The following is a 15134-nucleotide window of genomic DNA, read 5'->3' as shown; positions in this document are numbered from 1 at the left end:
AAGAAGCAATTCTTAATCTAGTCTTTATAACTATCAAAAAGTATCACAAAAACTGCAAATGTTTGGTAGGACTGACTCTCTCTGTCTGAGATACAATTCCTGCTTTCCTTTCAGGTCTGAAATGTGGCTTCCCACACGCAGGAGCTGAGATTGCAGCTGCCACCAGCTGTGTTGTCACCCCTGTGGTCACCCCTGTCACCACACCTACCCCAGCAGCCACGCCGAGCCCTCCTGCCTCAGACTGGCCCTCCCAAGCTGAAAAAAGGGAAAGCCCAAAGCTTCCAAACCCGTGGGATGGGGCAGAACTTCCTCTGGAGGAAGAGAAGCCCAGTCCTGTCCCTGAAGAACCCTTCTGTCCCGGGGCTGTGTGAGTTCAACAGGCTGCACAATTTTCTCATTTCTTAAAAACTGAAATATGTATATTCTCTCTACATATATGCTCAAAATGTCAGCAGAAAGAAATGCTTAAGGTGTATATCAGGAGGTATTTGAGAGAAGCCAGAATTGGGGTTTCATTTTGTTTTAATTACTTGAAGGGTATTTTAGAGAAAAATATGAAATCAAGGCCTTTCTCAGGATTTATCAGCCCTGCTGAACACTGTACTTAGAAAATTGTATTGCTACACCTGCCAGTGACACATAGAACAACAATGAAATATTGTGTTATTAGCATTTTAATTTTCATGTTACCTCCTTGGGAATACATGTGGTAACTTTAGTTATAACCAGAAACTCACAGAGAACATCATTTAACCATGTTAACTCTTGAACTGCTCTGTAAAACGCTGTGCTCTCGCATTGGGAAAAATACTTCAAAATGATTTTCTTTCCAATACTGAGTTAAGATGTCCAGTGTGTATTCACAGCTCATGTTGTGACCTTGCAGGGCGATGTCAGTGGCCCACGAGGAGGAGGCAGAGGCCTTGGTTTCACCCTCCCAGCAGCTGCCAGGGAGTGCCCGGGTGCCCTGCAGTGCCCGGGTGCCATCCCCCGTGGCCACGCTCAGCTCCGCGGGGTCCTCGCAGGAGAGCAGCCCCAGCACCACCGAGAGCGAGACCACGGACAGAGCCCTCTCAGAGGGAGAGGTGCTCTTCACCTGTGGGCAGCCAGGTAACCAGAAATCAGAATTTGGATTGGTTTTTATTCTTATAAAGCTGCAAGACTTTCAAAGCTTCAACTTTCAGTTGAAGATTGACAAGGCCTCGTTGTTCTTTTTCCTGTCGCTGAACAAAACGCTGCTGTTTATTAAAGGCAAAAGATTCAATCTGCTCTTTTGTCATGAGATCAATTTGGAAAATAATTGGGACTTGTCTTGCTCAAGTAGCATGTGGTACTAAGTTGTTATTGAAAGCAAAGTGTAAGAAATATGAAAAGAAATACAAAAATATGTCCTTATAACAGACATTCTGCAGCAGAGATTTCCAAATTTACTAAAGCACTTCTTAAAGAATGTAGCTTGGGTTTTCTGAATGTTTTTAATAGTTGTAACACAAAATATTTTTCAGCCTTAGCAGGAGGAGGATTGTCTCTTCCAAACCTCACTGAGAGCTTATCCAGTACTCTCCGAGATGCCAATGAAATGGTAAGGAACTCTTTCCTAAAGGATCAGAGATAATGTGGGTTCCACCTTGGGCATCCTGCTGAATTGGATGGGCTTTAAACATTTTCACTCACCAACTTTTTTAATTCACTCTTTGAAACTGCATACTCACAGAGTGTTAGAATTTCAGAACACCAAAGGAAAAACCCACATTATACAAACTAATTTATGTTTTTAAAAAGTTGGGTGATTTATATACTTCTGTAGGTGAGAGATAGCTATTATGCACTTTCATTTCTTTATTGTTTCTAGTTTTAAGGCATCTTAAACAGAATAGAACATTGCTGTGCTCTGAGCTGTTGCAGCTTTGAGCCATCTTTTAATTGCTTGTGTGATTAAATTATTAAAGTGGGTTAGCTGAGGCTGGAGTCAGTTAAAGCTGCTTAAAACATCAGAATAGTTGCTTATCCAATGTCTGCTGTAGTCCATGGTTGTGGAAGCCTCCCAAGTCAAGGTATTCCCCATTCCCTTTCTCTTTTGGTATTCCTGGACTTTCCCTCTCTGTGTAAAGCCTCTTGGTAAGATGTGGCTGTGCCATAAATTATAGGAGAGAATATGGAGAAGGGAAAGCTGTGGAGGGACCTTACCAGTGTATAAATATGTGGTGGAAAGAAGTAAGGAGGAAAGAGCCAGTGAAAGACAAGAGGGACTCGACACAGGTTGAAACTCAGGAAATTTGGTTTAAAAAAAAAAATAGATGATTTTACTGTGGAGTGGCCAAACAGTGGAAGAAAGGCTGCCTTGGGCAGCTGGCCTGGGCTAGAAAACCTCCAGAGGTCCCTTCCAAGCTCCACAAGGCAAGTTTAATGTTCCAGAGCAGGAATCCTCTTCTGGCCTGTCCTTCTGACACATTTCTGCACATTCATGGGCACACCTCACCTGTACAGAGCTTCCCATCTCATATCCCTGATTTCATTCAAGTCACAGCATCAGAGAACATCCTCAGCTGGAAGGGACACAAAAGAATGATCAAATCCAACTCCTGGCTCTGCACAGAACCCCCCCAAAAACAGCCCCCACAGTTGTGAGACTGGGCCCTGAACTGGCAAATCTTTAAGTGCCTCTCCATCTGCCTCTCTTAAACTCTGGCCTTAAAACTCTGATAACAGAAGAACCTAAATTAAAGTTCTCTTCATCAGAGGAACATTTGCCTGCTGAGATGTTCTCCCCTCTCTTTGTCAGTTGGATTGTACCTCCTTCTGTATTTCTCCATCCTCAGCCCAGGCTGTTTGGTTGAGGAAGGAATTCCTTGCTGCTGAGAGCAGCTCTGCAGCCAGATTGTTGCTAGCAAAGGATTTGTGAGGATTTAACTGCTTCCCTCATCTTTGGTGGCCTGAAGGACCTTGTTCCTCTTTCAGCGTTGCAGTCTTTAGTACCAAATAAAGAATGTGCCCGTCTGTGGGTAAAAGAAAACTGTGTGTCATCTGTTTGCTTATTTTTAAATGTTTGAATTTTCACAATATAACTTTTCAGTGTGGAAACTTAATGATAAAAAAGCTTAGTTGTGAACTAAAGTGACTATGACTCAAAATTCCTACCAAAAACCAGATTTGGAATATGTGTGATGTGGATTTTTTTGTTTGTTTGCTTCTTTGTTCTAGGATTATGATCCTCCAAGTGAAGGGGAGGTGCTGAGGAGAACACATAAAGGCTGTCACAGGGATCCTGTCCTGACTCTTTTAACCAAAATAAATCAAGCTCCTGTTTTTGCACAAGGAAGAGACCACTTGGAGGTAACTTGCAGTCCTTGGCTTTCCAGTAGAGTAGTTTTGAAGTGATTCTTTCTTACTCAAAAGTGCATAAAATATCCCAAGCTTATCTTTCCTGTTGGCTGTGGAACAGCTTCATACACTTCATTCCCTGCTCCAAGTGATCCCACTTGTGTTGGCTTCGTTCTTGTGTAAAAATCCTTTAAAAACACTGAAGTCTCAGTGTTATAAACAAACTGTACATCACATGTACCCTGTTTTCCAGGTATGTGTGTGACTGTCCCCATGTCCCAGGTTTGTCCTGCCACTTGGAGTGCCAGGGAATTTTCTGTCACTCCAGCAGTACAGGTGGAATGTTTAACAGTACAAATACACTGCATTGAACACCCACAGGAGTCTCTTAGGGAGCTGTGAAGAGCAACCCAGCAAGTGTTTACTTGTATTTGCACATGGTGTTGATACTGATCTTGGAACAAAACCTCAAAAATTCCTATTCAGCTGGCAGAATAAAAAGAGACACAGAGAAATGTAATTATCTGCATCACTTTTTTTTTTTTTGGTCACAGATCTGAGTTATTTCTGTGTTGGAAAATAGCAGTTTGGATGGGATGTTCATTCTAGCTGACAGAGCTGGAGGAATGTTTGAAGGAAATGAACTTTGAATGCTGCAGCAATGGTTCATGAGTACCTTTATTTACAGCAGATACTGCTTTTTTTGTGATGCTACTGATGCATAATGCAGTGTCTTCTTTCTGTCTTGGTCAGTTTAGTCTAAATAATTACTAACTTGATTCACCTCCTTGGCCGTTCCTTTGTCTTTATTTTGCTGATGAGCTCTGGTGGCTGGACTTGGTGAAAAGCTTTCTGCAGTGTTAACTCCCAAGTCTGCCTGTAATTGCAGTGCCATTTTCTCACCAGCACTACCAATTACAAATGCAGCTCTGATTTGCTTTTTCCCTTTCCCATAGTCACAGACCACTCAGGCACTCATAAACTCCCCCCAGATTCTGGCAAGGTGTGTGCAGGTTGTTTCTCTTTAGAGGAGAATCAGCATTTTCCTGGATGTTCCCTCTATTGCTTTAGAGTGATCCTGTGCACATGTTTGTGTATTCCACCTGTTTTCCTCCATGGAAGCCAGCTGGGTTCAACCTGCAGCTTTCAAAGTCAGGATCCAGGGAACCATCCCTATTTTTAGTGCCCTCCAAACCTACTTGAAAATTGAAGCTTTTATCTGACATGCAGTGCAGAGAGTCAATAGCTTTTAGATGCTGCCAATGTTTCAAGGTCAGGCAGTCAACAGTGGCCAAATCTATAACATCAAAGGCTTCATGTGCTGAAAATGTAACTTAGGTTCTGATCATGTTGAGATACCACTAACAAAATAAATGATGTTTGGCTGCAAGTGTTTCTTTTCTGTCCAGTACTGATAAGTGTAGATCTTAACTTCAAATCTTGATGATATCTCCAGGGCTTGTTTTCTTTATCCAAGCAAATAGAATAAACTTCAATTCATAAATGCTTTCAGGGTTAATGCATTTAGAAAACAATGCCTGGGTTTGGAAGACTTACACTGTTTTTTTATATGTGCTGTGGTTTTGGTGTTGTCTGCAGGATTCTGATGGCAGCATTGGGGAGCTCAGTGAAGGTCAGAGACCGAGGCTGACCAGAGCACAGCAGAGAATCCTGATGGGAAATCTCATTTTTATGGCGCATCCAGCTGCTCACAGCTCTGGGAACAGACCACGCCAGGGTCTCCGTTCTGCATCTCCAGGGCAGCTTGCCCCAATTGGAGGTACAGTTACATTCTTATTTCTTTGTGATGATATTCATGTGGATTCTGAGGATTTTCCATAACAGCATCTGAAATAATTTCAGATCATACATTCAAAATCCAATATTTACAGGCCATTGCTACAATGAAATTATTCACGTTCCTATTTCAAGAACGGGATTTAATTCCAGCCTTGTCTTCACTCTTGTTAACAATTTCCTACAGCTGGAATAAAATCATGGCAAATACCCACTTGCCTGTAGAAAAGTTAACTTGTGAAGTGTGTATTTGATTCATTTAAGTCAAATTCAGTTCTAAGAACCAGATGGAGGCAGTCTCCATTGGGCAGGTGTTAACACCAGCACTTCAAGCTGCTGTTGTCTGTCCCTTGCTCAGCACTGCTCCTCTTTGCTTTTATCACTCCATTGTGGTGGTACTGCAGTGCTCATAAATGGCAATATATTTTAGCTTCATCTATTCCTCTAATGATATGGAAATTCTTTTTTTCCCAGATGGATAACTCAGGCACACACATCTTGTACAAAGCAGGGATATGTAGCTGTGGTAAAGCAGGGAAATTTATTTTATTTCAGCTGAAGGTAGTGCTGAAAGCAGTGCTCCATCCTTCCTCTTCTTTATTTTTTATCCCAGGTTCTCTGTTGTTGTCTGAAAATGTCCTTTTATACTCATTTAATGTAACTGCTGCAAGCATGTAGAAACTCTTTTTTTTGTTGACTGTGGTTTTAAATATGTTTAAACTAAACTGAAATAATTACTATGATGTTGCCACACAAATGTGATTGCATTGATTCATCAAAAGTTGTGTAAATTAAAGTGATCAAACAGCTGGTTTTCTGTCCTTTTAATTTTCACATTTATGAATTTGACAAGAGAAGCTTATCTCACATTATTAACCCTTGACCAGTAGGAAGTGGATTGAAATTAAATGTATTTAACACATTTGTGGCAAAAACAATCTTGGAGAAAGTAGAATATTGGCTTGGTTTTGAAGTGATTAACATTTGAACTGGTCACACAGTAACCTTTTAAACCAGCTGTGACCTAACATTTTGGACAACTACACCAGTGTCAGCCTTGAAAATACATTTCTGGTACTTTATATATTGTCAAACTTCTCTTTAAAGTAGATTGTTGAAGGTTGTTTGAAAATTGGTTGCATGAGGATTCCTGAGATAAGAGATTTCTCCAAGTCCCTTGTTGGTAGAGGTCAGTCAGCACTAAGGACACTGTGCTGTAGCAATAAATCAGTGATCAGATCATCTGCAGATAGTGCAGGACAAGGGGGAATGGTTTGGACTAAAAGAGGAGAGATTCACATTAAATGTGGTGAAGAAATTCTTCCCTGTGAGGGTGGGGAGACCCTGGCACAGCTGTGCCCTGGAGCCCTGGCAGTGTTCCAGGCCAGGCTGGACAGGGCTGGGAACAGCCTGGGCTGGAGGAAGGTGTCCCTGCCCATGGCAGGGGGATGAGGCTTAAGGTCCCTTTAGCTCAACCCATTCTGGGATTTCTCTGGTTCTGTAATGGTGCTCAGGACCATGGAGGTGGAAGATGCCTGTGAATGTCAGAATCTGTCCCTGTGTCTGTCTGTCCCTTATGCCCTCCTTACCCAGACTGGCCATGGCTCTATCTGGCATTACAGGGTTGTATCTTCTTGTATCTTCACAAATATTTTTTAAAATTAAATTAATTTAATTTAATTTAGGATGCCCTTTGACTGTCATGAAAACATCTTTACACTTTTCAAACCAGCTCCTGCATGTGATGATAATCTACCAGCAGTGTGTTTCTCTACTGATTTTTATGCTTATCTCTAAATCTTGTAGTGTTGTTTTTAGTTTTTATTGCAGCATAAATTTGGGAGGAGGCAGGTGCCCTGGACTAGCTACCATAGGGCAATGCCCTGTGCTTTTACATAAGCTGTACAATCCCAGACTGAGTTCTGTTGCATTCTGATGATTTTTAATTTAGCTTCCCTCCCTCCCCACCTCTGAACACAGCACAGTAATTCACTGCATTGCTAAGGAAACAGCATTGTATAAAAGCTTGGATCTGCTTTCAAGACAACAGTTGTTTTCAAATCAAGGAGGAACAGAAATCCTTGTTTCTAAGTCCTTTTGTTGAAGTCAACAGTGAATAGCAAACAATCTGGTTTGGAGGGAGGGTCGGGTGAAGGGTGGAAGGAATGATCTGTGATTGTTTCCACTTTCCTTCCAAACCTTTTTTCTCTCTCCACTGGGATGTGGTTGCCTGTCCTTCAGCCTATTTCCTGACACCCACAAAAGCTACAATGCAGGTCCATCATTTTATCTGCTAATTATTTTTAGGGCTAACACTAAATAATAGTTACACCCGTGGGTGTCAGAGCTCAGATATTTCAGGGTGTGCATCTCTGCACATGAAACCTTGCAGTGGATACTCAGTTCCTCTGGCAGAATGAGTCACTCACAGAGGTATCTGCAGGAATTTTGGGGATTGTGTGTCTGTGGGTTGTTTCTGGATTTGCATTATGGAAACACAATGTCCATTTGTAGGATGGAGCGGGTGCTGCTCATGGAGGGCCATAACAGCATCTTGATGATCAGTCACTTACAAATCCTTGTTTTCAATGCTTAAAGTCAGGGGTATGAAAACCAACATGCAAATGAAATGTGGCACATGCGGTCCTAAAGTGAACAATAATTACAGTTAATTAAGCAATGATTATAGTTAATTAGGCTTAAAATTAATTCTTTGGCTCTGTATGATAGCAGAAGGCTAAAGTTAGTTCATGAGCTGTCAGTACATTTTTCATAAAGATGTTTTACACACTTGTAGGCTGCAAAACCATGATAAATGTTGGATTAGAGAGCAAATTATCCCTTTAAAAGAGACTATAAACTGTATACAGGTTTCTTTTAGTTCATACAGGAGTGAAACATTTTAATGAAGAAGCTTTTCCAATTTCCTTCCAGTAGGTGTGATAAAGCTCATTAAGCATATAATGGCATGATGAACTGTACAGCTCTGAAGCTTTCTCAGATGTTGCCACATTAGAAATCTACAGATGATAAAGCTGATTTATTTTTTCAATTTCCACAGACATGTATTTCTTATTTCATTTTTATCCCCACAAGAGCAGTTTCAGGGGTACACAATGAGCCATGTAAGGAGGAAATCATTCTCTTTAACATGGCATGTCCCATTGTTGGAAGTTTGAAGGGCTGCACATTCTGCCACATGAGTTGATCGGGAGATTATGGCTCCAGCTCACGAAGGAATTCTTTTCTCTCAGCAGAAATCCTTGGAGATGCAGATACAAGTCCCAGTCCAGTGCTTTTGGGTGAACTGGAGTCACAGCCACGTTCAAATCCAGCCCAGCCAAGCTGCAGAATGACACCACTCCCAGAGGATTTGTCCCAGGTGAGCTGAAATGATTTTTCCTGTGCCTAGTGAGAAGGAGCAAACTGAAACGTGGGAAGATAAATTCTCCTGTTTCACTGTGGTGCCTGACATCACAAACCTGGTGCATTTAAAGTGACACATTCAGCTGAGAAGAGCCAAAGTGCATGTGTGCAGTAAAGGTGATTGTGTTTCCTGTGACAAATCCTTACAATATCCCTTCTTTAAAGCTCAGACTTTTCTTTTTCATCTTTCCTGCACTCCTCACAGCCTACCTGGTCTCACAGTCCTATACAACATTCATTGGGGCATTCCCATGTTTTAGGGGCACAAAATGCAGGATAACATGCTGATTTATGGCAGAGGAAGTGACAGTAGAGATTTGGCCTCAGGAGTTATAACCCACTGACTCAGCATTCCAGGAGCTTCATTTGTCCTAGGAGGAGCAAGGTTGGAAAGGCAGTGAGGATGATGAACCTCAGAGCACTTAAAGGCAGAGGAACATCCTATTGATCTCTGCTTCAAACCTAGACAGTTTAATTCTTTGCTACTTTATTAGTGTGTGCTGTTACCTAGAGATGATGGTTTACTTGCTAAGTTCAAATAACAAATGGCAAAAGCTAAAATTGAGGTGGCAGAATGCTCTCTAATACATGAGTGTGTTTAAAAGCATTATATACTTACCATGGTTGCTGTGTTCATGGATAAATTCTGGCTTTCCCTGAATTTTTTCTTTTTGTATTTGATGTTTTATTTGTATTAAAAATAATCTAAAGTATCTTGCATTAAACTGCCTTTGGGTTTATGTTTTTGAGCCTCCATGTGTATTGTGCCATTGGTGTCTGAGCAGCCTTCTTAAATTTCTTAAGCTTCTTTATTTAAGATTAAAATTTCTTAAAATTCTTAAATTTGTCACCTGAAGTGATGTGTTGCAACTTCAGAGAAGATTTTTACACCTCTTTTACTTTGAGCTCACCAGAACAGACTTCCTTGGAATTACTGTTCACAGGCAAAAGTGGATTCTAGCCAAAAGTAATAGGGACAGAGAGGGTAACACTTGTGCCTTTCACAGAAAATATAGATAGTTACATAATATCTTATCCTTTATCTGTGGGTAGCTATACATTATCTTATCTTTGGAAACTGTTTCTTGCATCCCAACCCTTAGTGTGGCTTTTTTTTGTTCCTTTTTTTTGCCTGCTGGCATGTCAAACTCTCCCTCCCTTCACACCACACAACCAAACCCCAGAAACTTGTGTGGTTTTGTTGGTTTTTTTTTCCTGAGTGTGGTTATTCCTGATTTAACACTCTAAATCACTTTCTCACACAATAGCTTTCTATCTTTTCTATGAGGTGATCATACTTATAGGTGATTTCCCCACCCAGCAGAGATGTTTACTGTGGTTAAGCCATGTTCTGCAAGATTTTGTGCTAGATCTGTACATCCTTCTCTGAAATTAAAAAATAATCCCTGTTCCAGGTGATTGGAAAGCTTGTTGTGACAGCACTTATCCACCTTGTGACAGGGATGAACCTTTCCCCTGGTTTAATTAAGGATGCCATTGGATCTGCTTTGTCACCTGCCTGCAGGGGACAGATTTGCTGGTAACATTACACGAGCTGAGAGAGCAGAGGTGCTGAGGCTTTCAGGGTGATTCATTCATCCTGTGCAATGTTGAAGGCAGTATTCAGACTTCTTGAAGGATTTCCTCACGAGTTAGTCACTGACTCTCACATCTTGCTCTTCACCCCCAGTGTTTGCCTTCATTGAAATGAAACTCTACATATAAAGGCAGAAGGCAAATCTATTTAGGAGCAAAGTTTGCTGAGAGCCCTGGGGAAATGCAGGATTGCAGATGGGTTCCTGCTGGGCCCTGGGAGGTGGTGGCACAGCCTGGCTGGTTTCTGAGCCTGTGGGAGCAGGATCCTCGTGCCAGGGAGGCTGTGGCAGGGGTGTGGAGCTGCCGGGCTTGTTTGCTCCCTGGCACTGGTGTCTAGGTCAGGTTTTCACCAGCAGAAAGAGCACAGGGCATGAGCAAATGGCTTTTAGTCATGAAGGGTGAACTCTGTGTGGTCACTCAGTCCAAAACAAATGGCTTGAGTCATACAGGAATTTTCTTATCTACCCAAATTCTTTGGCTGCTCCTCTATTTCTGGCATTAGATTTTTTTTTTTTGAGATTTATATCTGCTTTTAGCCACTGTTAGACAGAAAGCCAGACTAAATGCATCTTTACTTTGACCCCTCCTGTCCATTCTTGTGCAACAATACAGGAATTAACTGTTATTTGTGGCCATTTTGCCCCCATGGTCTTAGCTCTAAGAAGCAAGAGAATGACTTAGAGGAAGCTGGGCTCTTCCTATTCTAAACAAATCATTTTGATCATGGGAGGGACAGGAACACTGAAGTCATATTTACGTGGCTACACATTCCAGAGATGGTAAATCTAAATAATTTGAAGTCCCAAATGCATTGTTAAAATCTTAAAGAATTCCCTTGGTTGCAAAATATTTTCATAATATTCTTTTCTAAGTATGGATGTTTTTTATACAATTCACATTTTTCAAGTGGGATTGTCACTTTGGTATTCTCATTAGCTTTCATTTTTTAGTATGTCAAAAGACATGGGTTTTTAATCTTCAGGAATGCATAATTGTAGGTTATGGTGCTGTGTTATCTCTCAGCTTCTGTTTGCAGCTCGGTTCAGTTTAAACTGAGTTTTGCTATATTATAAATCCAACAGAAAAAAACCACAACAATTCAGATGGACCCATGAGAACTGTTGTCCGGCTGACATTTAATATTAATCTAATATTAATTTAATATTAATTTAATATTCATTTAATATTCATTTAATATTTTGTTGTCCTTCAGTCGTATTTCCATGAGACCTTCATGCTCTCAGAAAATAATCTCAGCTGTTTTTCATCTTGCCTGCTTTCACTTTTTTTCACGTTTTTCAAGTTTTTCACTTTTCTCTTTTAAGAGAAAGCTTAAGTCTTGCAGATAGGCACACAGTGACAGGACAAGGTACAGTGATTTTAAACTACCAGAGGGCAGAGTTAGGTTGGAGATTAGGAAGAAATTCTTCCCTGTGAGGGTGGGGAGGCCCTGGCACAGGTTACTCAGAGAAGCTGTGGCTGCCCCATCCCTGGAAATGTCCAAGGTCAGGTTGGATGGGGCTTGGAGCAACCAGTTCTTAAAACATGGCCAAGGAAATAAATTTTAGATTTGGCCTGCGTTTTCCAACCTGTGTGCTAAAACTTTTATGTTTCTTTTCTCTTTCATCTTTCTATTATTAGTCAGGAGGGTAATACCTAGGGAGATATCTTGGGTATTGAAGAAAGCCAGGGAAATTTTATGTTCTTTCCACTACATGCTCTGAGTAAAAATTTGAAAGTCTCCTGTGTCTTCAGGTCTAAATGGCATTTTTCCATGCATTCCTGCTGCTCCCAGGATGTTTGTCTAGAGGGAACAGCTGTAATAGGCTAAATCAGAGCTGAATTCTCTTGAAGTCAGATGTAGGAAGAACAAGTGCACATGTTTAATGAATCTTTAAAAACTTGTTTGGATGTTTCTTGAAGCTGAATATAATCTTGCTGTGCTTTTACATCAAAAGTGAGATTTGTAATGTGATTTTAATGTATGATACCTAGGAGGAAAGCCAAGGAGCTGCACATGTTGAGACTGTGAGACCCCGAGTTATTTTTGTGAGAAGGAAATCTGAAGAGATGCAACAAGAAGGTAAATCAATGTCAATATGCAGAGTTCTCTCAGTTAAGCACATCACTTCTAAATATTGTTGTGTACTGACATAATAGTGCTGATTTTTTAGATTTTGGTTTTTATTACTGCAACATTTCCAGATATTTCTGTATACATAATTTATACATGTGCACAAAATTATGGTTGTGTGTGTGCATAGTATGGTATTGTTGGGGTGTACTGGAAGGATTGGAAATTCAGCCTGGAGAAGAGGAGACTTCAGAAAAACCCTGGAGCCCCTTCCATTCCCTGGAGAGGGACTTTGGAAAAGGGATGGAGTGGCAGGACAGTGGGCAGTGGCTTCACACTGGCAGAGAGCAGGATTAGATGGGATATGGGGAAGGAATTATTCCCTGTGAGGGTGGTGAGGCCCTGGCACAGGGTGCCCAGAGAAGCTGTGGCTGCTCCTGGATCCCTGGAAGTGTCCAAGGCCAGATTTGGATGGAGCTTGGAGCAGCCTGGGATGGTGGAAGGTGTCCTTTGGCAGGGAGTGGAAGTGGATGAGCTTTAAGTTCCCTTCCATCCCAATGCATTCTATGATTCTATGAAATGTATCTGTATGGCAGTCATGAGAGTCTTGGCAATTATTTATTTAAATTTGGATTTGCCATGAGCATTACAATGTGCATTTTCTGTAGTCAACTGAATCTCAATTTCTTTCTGGAGTGCTGTTCAGCAAACGAGATGTTCCTAAGTTGTGATAAAGGGAGTGGCTCATGTGCTTGAGAGAACACAGGAGAGCTACAGGAGAACTGAAAGATAGTGTGAAGTTAAGATCATGCAAATGTGGAAAAAAAGAAGATATTTTCAATGTTAAAATGACCTGGTTTGAGATGGGCAGCAAGCTGGTGTGTAACATAATGATTTTCTGTTCTGAAGGACTCTAGGGGTTATCTCTGCTGTTTTTGGAGGTTGCTTAACAGTGTTTGTAAAGGTGTTCAGGATGATGAAAGAGAGGGAGAGAACATCTTTTGTTTATTGTAGTTCAAGTCTGTGTTGGAATAGCATAAACTGTGCACATGACTGCCATGGGTAATTGTTTTAGCAGATAAGAAGTTTGTGGAGGTGCTACAGTGGGATGTGTAGCAGTTTTAATCTTATATTCTGAGAACAAGAATCTAAAAACCTGCCTGTCTACAATATATGCAATTACAATTGCTCCACCCTAGCACTGAGAAATTCTTCCTTCAAGCCCTTTTAAAAATAATTCTTTGAACTTCTTCCATTTAATTTTTTAGAAACATCACATCGAATTCTGAGGGAATTATTTTGCTTCAAATATTTATAAGTGGTAAGAAAAGCCCCAGGCCAATGTTATTGGTCGTGGGACTTGGAACCTAATTTCAAAACCGTGGTTTGCACATGAAGAAAGTTATGAATAATGTAAAAATTATCTGTGGATAATTAGTGAAGAAGCATCCAGAGCTGAAGTGGCATAACTTAGTGCAGGTCTGTGTTCACCTATTTTTACCTCTGCATTTATCTGTAGTGTAACACAAGGAATTTGGAATTCAGCTGTGTCTGGCAGCTGAAAATGTGTGACCAGGAGGTGGCAGTAGTCAATTTTCTTTGAGAGGAACCAAAAAAAAAAAAAGATGATTTATATAGCAGGATAATTGAAATCTCATTCGAAGTATACATATTTAATAAGGCAATAAAAATCTGGAGGATTAGCAAATGGAAACAACTGTCTGTCACTTTTAACCAGAATGTCTTCTCTCTCTAAGCTTCACCACAGAGACCCTAATCAGGCCAAAAGTTGAGGGTAAAAATTAATAAGAAGCATTTGAAAGAAAAAGGAAAGCCTGCAACATGATAAGAGTATGTGGGTTTAAGTAAATACAACATTTTAAAATTAAGCACATCTGTTACTGTAAGTTCAAAGCACCTTGTTTATAAAAGCTTCACGTCAGATGGTTGCCTTCCCTGGGACAGCAAGGGACAAGGAATGCCTGGAAATGGAGAAACCTTCTGGAGGCAGAATTTAGCTACGTTCTCAGAGTTTAAAGGGTAAATGGTTGGATTGGTATTAGAGTTTAGGAAATCCAAAGCCCTGAGATGAAGTGTGAATTCACAGTGTTGGGAGAAAAGGAAAATTGTTTTGGACTTCAAGTTGGATGTAAAAAACCCCCATTTTTATTTAATTGATAAGTACATGACAAGATTTGATTCATCTTTTGGTGGCCATAAACATATACACACATTAGAGTTTTCTTTTGTTGTTCAAAAATTTCTGTGGTCTGCAGTGAACATGTGTTTTTACTGAAGGAAAGTTGATTGATGGCTTCTAATGAAAGTTGAAGTTCAGGACTGCTAAAATATCATGCCTGAAAGGGTAAAGTCTCCTGAAAAGTTACAACTGAAAATCAAGCCTGGATGTATTATTAATTGAAATTTGTGCTTTCTCTAGACACAGTGGAGACAGTGGTTTGAAAACATGGAGTTGTAGTACATAATATACATGCATATATATTTTTGGCTTTATAATACCCTTTAATCTTTGTACCATTCTTTCATAGATCTTCATGAATTTAATGGGATAGTAATTGTTGTGGCTGGTGAATGCTTATATTTCCAGAATTTAAGCATTTTCAGGCTTACATTAAAGGGATTCAGAATTTTTAAAATTAAAATGAAAGAACAGGTGGCAATGCTTGAATGCAGAGCATTTTTAAACTTTAATATGAGCAGCTCAGAGGTAGATATATCTTCACTTAATTATTTTCCTACAGCACAGACTCTCAAAATGTGACCTAGAGAGCACAATTTGATGATAGTAATTCCTTTTTATCTCCAGCTAGTGAATTATATTCAGGCAGTGTAAATACATGGGAAAAGAATATTGGGACACTAAGCAATTGGCTTTGTTGCCACAGAGAGATTGCACAAC

General features: G+C 40.4%; 1 protein-coding gene across 21 annotated transcripts in view; it reads left to right on the top strand.

Annotated features, from left to right (window-relative positions):
- Positions 1-15134, top strand: part of KIAA0586 (KIAA0586 ortholog) — a 93920-nt gene that overhangs the window by 30713 nt on the left and 48073 nt on the right. For 20 of the 21 annotated variants that reach the window (XR_010080656.1, XR_010080657.1, XR_010080648.1 and 17 more), the window contains exons 27-33: positions 115-367; positions 887-1110; positions 1506-1582; positions 3202-3333; positions 4921-5101; positions 8373-8500; positions 12136-12223. Coding sequence is in view for 5 of the 21 variants with exons in the window: in XM_063399593.1 (XP_063255663.1) it covers positions 115-367; positions 887-1110; positions 1506-1582; positions 3202-3333; positions 4921-5101; positions 8373-8500; positions 12136-12223 (1083 nt within the window). In the remaining 16 variants the exon portion in view is untranslated. The remainder of the gene's footprint in view (positions 1-114; positions 368-886; positions 1111-1505; positions 1583-3201; positions 3334-4920; positions 5102-8372; positions 8501-12135; positions 12224-15134) is intronic. The other variant, XM_063399589.1, reaches the window with a different exon arrangement.

The sequence above is a fragment of the Prinia subflava genome, chromosome 5 (assembly GCF_021018805.1).
Source record: "Prinia subflava isolate CZ2003 ecotype Zambia chromosome 5, Cam_Psub_1.2, whole genome shotgun sequence".
NCBI lineage: Eukaryota > Metazoa > Chordata > Aves > Passeriformes > Cisticolidae > Prinia > Prinia subflava.
Note: the sequence above shows the minus strand (reverse complement) of the source record. Positions and strands in the feature narration are given on the sequence as shown.